Source organism: Nannospalax galili, unplaced genomic scaffold, assembly GCF_000622305.1.
Source record: "Nannospalax galili isolate Female #2095 unplaced genomic scaffold, S.galili_v1.0 scaffold598, whole genome shotgun sequence".
NCBI classification, from domain to species: Eukaryota; Metazoa; Chordata; class Mammalia; order Rodentia; family Spalacidae; genus Nannospalax; species Nannospalax galili.
Genome location: NW_008342423.1, coordinates 1,135,504 through 1,140,879, shown reverse-complemented (window position 1 = coordinate 1,140,879; position 5,376 = coordinate 1,135,504). Strand labels below are relative to the sequence as shown.

General features: G+C 49.3%; 1 protein-coding gene across 1 annotated transcript in view; it reads left to right on the top strand.

Moving 5' to 3' along the window:
* The first annotated feature begins 1,935 nt into the window (after positions 1-1,935).
* Slc51a (solute carrier family 51 alpha subunit) overlaps positions 1,936-5,376 on the top strand; it is a 16,777-nt gene continuing 13,336 nt past the window's right edge. The window contains exons 1-3 of the mRNA XM_029566173.1: positions 1,936-1,973; positions 2,700-2,794; positions 3,928-4,055. Of these exons, the coding sequence (XP_029422033.1) occupies positions 1,936-1,973; positions 2,700-2,794; positions 3,928-4,055 (261 nt within the window). The remainder of the gene's footprint in view (positions 1,974-2,699; positions 2,795-3,927; positions 4,056-5,376) is intronic.

Below are 5,376 nucleotides of genomic sequence, written 5' to 3'. Positions count from 1 at the left end.
GAGTCAGCTTGTGCCTCTGTCAGGGTGGGGCGGAGGCCACTGACCCTGGAATCAGTGTCTCTGCCTTCCTTCTGCCCTTCCCTCCACCTCAGGAGATTAATTGGGCCCCTGAAATTCCTGGATTATATTGTCCTGTGCAAAGAATTGTACTGTATTAGGAGGGTAAACTGGAGGACTCAAAAGACATGGTGAAGTGTTTGGGACATAAGGAGGTCTTCCCTGCACCAAGTCAGTAGCGGCATCTGCTTGCATCTACCTTCCCTAAGGACTCTTTTATCACTAACTAAAAACGTCACCCTAGTTTGGGGATTTAGTTCAGTGTTAGAGCACTTGCCTAGCAAGCTCAAGGCCCTGGGTTTGGTCCTCAGCTCCGGAAAAAAATAAATAAATCTCACCCTGAACCTCCACACCTGAGCCCCCTCTGCCCCAGGCTCTTCTGCCTCTGCTTTTTTTTTTTTCTTTTTCTTTCTTTCTTTTTTTTTTTTTTTCGTGTTTTTGAGACAGGGTCTCTGTAGGCCCAGATGGTCTGGAACTCACTATGTAGACCAGGCTGGCCTTGAATTCACAGAGATACACCTGCCTCTGCCTCCTGAGTGCTGGGACTAAAGGCGTGTGCCACTGCCTGGCACTTACCTAGCTTCTTAACTTCCCTTGACCTGGGCTTCATTATTTGTAAAATGGAAATAAAGATGTCTTTATGTTATAAGTGGTAGGGTTTAGACAAGGAACACAGGACCTGGTGCACCAGAAGCACCTGAGGCTGTTACTCTGGTTTGATTATTTTGTCAGCGGTATAAATCAAGTTCTAAGGAGCACAGAATATACTTCTGGCCCTATGCCAGGAGTTTTAGAGGTACAGCACACTGTGCTTGGCCTCAAAGGGCTTTGGAAAAGAGAAACCACCAACTAATAATTTGACATTGGGGGGGGGACAAGCGCATGGAGGCCCAAGGTCAGCACCAGGTGCTTTCCAGGATAAGCACTTCAGCCACAGAGCCATTTCTGCAGCTTGCTTTCTTTCTTTCTTTCTTTTCTTTTTTTTTTTTTTTTTTTTTTTTTTTTTTGAGACAGGGTCTCACTATGTATCTATCCCTGACTGGCCTGAAACTATGTAGACCACGTTGGCCTCAATTTCACAAAGATCTGCCTACCTCAGTCTCCCAAGTGCTAAGTTTAAAGATATGACTTTCGTTTTTACTTTTTAAAGACCCATCAAAAAGCTCAGAAACCTCACTGTGCAGCTCTGACATTTACATGCAGCCTCCGCTTGGCTTAGTCTTCAGGTCCAGCTGTTTGGCCAAGTCCACATCAACACAAGATGGGCTGATGGGCTGAGCTTTAACCTTAATAGGCCTCTGTAGTCTTTCCAGTCAGCCTTCTTCCCATCTACATGCCAAGCCACAGCCCCAGACACAGCGAGGCTTCAGTCCTGAGTTGCCCATCTCCAAGGGACCACAGCCTGTGTCGGGTCCAGTTCACGAGGGGTTACTGACCAAGGAAGGACTTTGTTCCCCTCTTCCAGCCCTGGCAGGGGACATTTTGTCTTGGATCCAGGGAGCCTTAAGGGAATATGAAGAAGGATTGGGGATAGTTCAGGTAGAAGGGGTGGTCAAAGGCATTTGTCTGAGAGCGGTGGGAGGGACCAAACTTAACGCATGGGGAGGCGTCAGGAGACAAGGAACTCAGCCAGACTAGAGGATCAAATTCCTCCAGGGTGAACTCTGAGATAAGAGGTTGGCACTGGAGGCCTGAGGAGGGAAAGAGGGAGACGGGGAAACAGGCCACTTCACCTGTCTCAGTGCTGATCCAACAGACAAAGCCAGCAGAACAGCAGTGCTGGGCAGAAACTTCCCCTTCAGTACCCCATCTGCCAGCTTTGCCTGCCCCTCCTCATCTTCAGTATCTGCCAGGACAACTGGAGAGAAAAAAAAAACGATGGAGCTAGGCAGGACTCAGATAAAACTTGACCCCAGGTAAGTGAGGGTGGCAGGTCCTGGCCTGGGGGCCAGTTGCTAAGAAACAACGGCAGCCCCTATCGTTCTGGTCTGTTCCCCCCTCTATCCCTCACCAGGGCCCTTTGGCTTCCAGCACTCAGAATGAGGCAGGACTGAAAGTCACCTGGCTGTCCCTTGGGCCTCAGGGAAACTATGGGATGGGGTTAGTGTGTGACCACTTCAAGGCTGTGACTTTGCCTTCCAATGTGGGCAGAGTAAGATCACAGAGATGGGGGCTGCAAAAGGCATTTCCAGAAGCAGAAGTAGTGCACAGAGCCCCTCACCAACAGTGCGCAGGCCCATCCCTGGTGCTAAGAGACCATTCTTTTTTGTTTTGTCTTCTTACTTTTTTGACAGTCTCACCATGTCACAATGTAGACCAGGCTGGCCTCAAACTCCAGCTCCTTTTGCCTCAATCTCCCTCCCCAGTGCTAGTATTACAAGAATGCATCACCATGCTTAGTGAAGGGGTCACTCTTTCCCTTGGACCCTGCTTATCCTCCCTGGCCAGCCAGCCTGATGGGGCTGCCCATGGCTAACTGATAGCCTACCTTATACCTACATCAATTCTCCAGGATCCTGAGGAGAAAGGGACTGGCCCCCTGAACCTAGTGGTATTTGAGGAGTATCAAGTAACCATTGTCCAATATGCCACACCGCATCCCCATCAGCCATGGTTCTGAACACAGGCTGGTGTCTCTCCAGGTATACGGCAGATCTTCTGGAGCTGCTGCAAACCAACTACAGCATTCCCTCGGCCTGCTTCTCTTATCCCCCTACTGCAGCCCAGCTCCTGAGAGGTGAGTCAGGGACCCTCCCTGGGAGGAGCTGAAAGGAGGATATGTGTACCCCAGAGGGAAGTCAGGACAATCGAGGGACGTGAGGACAGGTAGTCCTCAGCTGGTCAACCTGGACAGCCTTGAAGATTGGCTGGCCTGGTGTGCATCATGGCTAAAGCCTTGGAGAAGGGTAACTCTTCCCCTGAGAAATCAAAGGGCCACAGGAGGCACAAAAATCTAGCCCAGGAGACAAACCTGAGGTTGGGCCTCTACCCATCCCAGCTTCGAGGCACATTCAAATTGGGGACACTGGAATCTGGAGCATTTTTCAGGTTCCAGGATTTCAAGATGGCATCTGAATGATTCGAGCTCCACGGGTCCCCTGGAGGGTATACGTGGGAAAAAGCCCACTGCAGAGGGGCGGCTGCCGTAACAGGCTTGACTTGTGGGTTCTCCCAGTACTGAACTACTTTTCAAAGTAAAAGGCATAGGATGGAACTCAGCTCATTCTTTGGACCCCCAAACTATTGATAATGAAGTCACCCTGCGTCTTTCTAAGAATGCGGTACTACTGCTCCATGATTAAGCACCCCTGAGATGTGTGTTTCCCAGCCTCCTTTGAGAATAGACTTCTCCTGAGCAAGAGAGTGCTGTTGTATACAGTGGGAAGCAGGTGTGGGCATGTCCTTGGGCTAAGGACAGCTCCATTTCAGAAACTCTGAACCAGACTACTGCCAACTGCCAGCAACCAGAGATGTCTGGTGGCACTCTGTGGTTAGTGCCAGCAGCTGCTGCTGCTGCATCCAGCTCCAGGAAGCTCCTATTCAAAGAGTACAACAGATGGGACAGATGTTCCCTCACACCCATAGTTTGTCGTTTCAGGATGCTTTCGGCAATGCCTGCAAACAGCTTGGGTGGTCACAATGGAGGTTACCCATCATTAGCATCTAATGGGCAGAGGTCAAGGAAGCCACTAAGCCTCCTGCACAGTACAGCCCTCCACAGCTAGTTATCCAGACCAAAGCATAACTACTGCTCAGGTTTGGAAACCTTGCTTTGCACTGCATGATCGTTCTCACTGCCTTGCTATCGAATGTGCAAAAAGAACCACCCAGGCTATGGAAGCAGGTTGGCCGTCTGTGTCTGTCTGGTAGTCAAGCAGGCTCTTATTGCAGCTGGAGCAAGTGGGATTTGGGGAGTGGGCATTCCTTGGGGTGGGAATGATGATAGAATGAGCCAGTGGGTTCCCCGTACTGAGGAGCCAGATCTGGCAGGATTCAAGGTAGAGGTGCAGGGGGCAGTTGAGAGGGCTGGGTAGGTAAGGTGGGGCCTGATGAAGGTCAAGCCCAGGCGTTGTACTTTCTCCTCAGACAGTGCTGTGAGATTGGGAGGGGCTGGATGGAGTGTCTCAGGACCATTAATCAGTAATCAGGATGATTTAGGGTGAAGAAGAGTCTTGAAAGAAGCAGGGGTTAAACAGGTTGTTGACCCCATTGAGCAGGCTGAGTCAGAGCATCGAAAAAGAAACGAAAAGAAGGAAATGCAGCCTAAAGAAGGAGCAGGTGCCCTGGTAAATATTTAGACAGGTGAGTGTGGATTCTGCACAGTGGCAATGACAGACCTGGAAGAGGAGGATGTGGTGAAACTCCTTCCCAGCTTGAGTGAGAAAGCGCTGTTCTAGAAGCACTATTTTATTTCAATAATCACTTTTGTTTGTTTGTTTGAGACAAGGTCTCCTTATATCCCCAGCTGGCCTGAAACTTGCTATGACCAGGCTGGCCACGATCTCACATAAATCGACCTATCTGCCTTCTGAGTGCTGGGACTATAGGAATGTGCCATCATATCCAGCTGAAATAAAAACATTTTTTTAGAAGAAAGAAAAAAAATTGTCTTTATGATTGGGAACAGAGAATAATTTTTATGTGTTTTCTAAAGACACAAGAAAGGGCTGGCATAAGGCTTAATGGGTAAAAGTGCTTGCCCGTGTAAGCCTGGCAATCTGAGTTCAAACCTCAGAACCCACATAAAAAGCCAGATTCCATGGCACACATTGATCCCAGCACTCCTACTGGGAGAGGGGAGGTAGGGACAGAATAACTCAGAAGCTTGCAGACCAGCTGACCTGGAGCAGGCAGCACAGCAGCAGAAACTGAACAGGCTCTTCCTCAACAAGATAGGAGAGAACTGACTCCAGAATGTCTGCCTCTGACCTCCACACAGGCATCGTGGCACATGCGCCCACATTCACACACACACACACACACACACACACAATAATAAAACATGTACACAAGAAAGCACAAATGATCATGAAGATTGATGATAGGAAGCAAACACAATTCTATACAAGAAAAATATTAGCAAAGTTTAAAAGCAATACAACCCAGCTGGGCTTGGCAACACAGGCCTTTACTCCCAGATAATCAGGAGGCTATGGTAGGAGGATTACTTCAAGTTCAAAGCCAGCCTGAGCAATTTAGGGACACTATCTTAAAAATAAGCCGGGCGTGGTGGCACACGGCTTTAATCCCAGCACTCGGGAGGCAGAGGCAGGCGGATCTCTGTGAGTTCAAGGCCAGCCTGGTCTACATAGTGAGTTC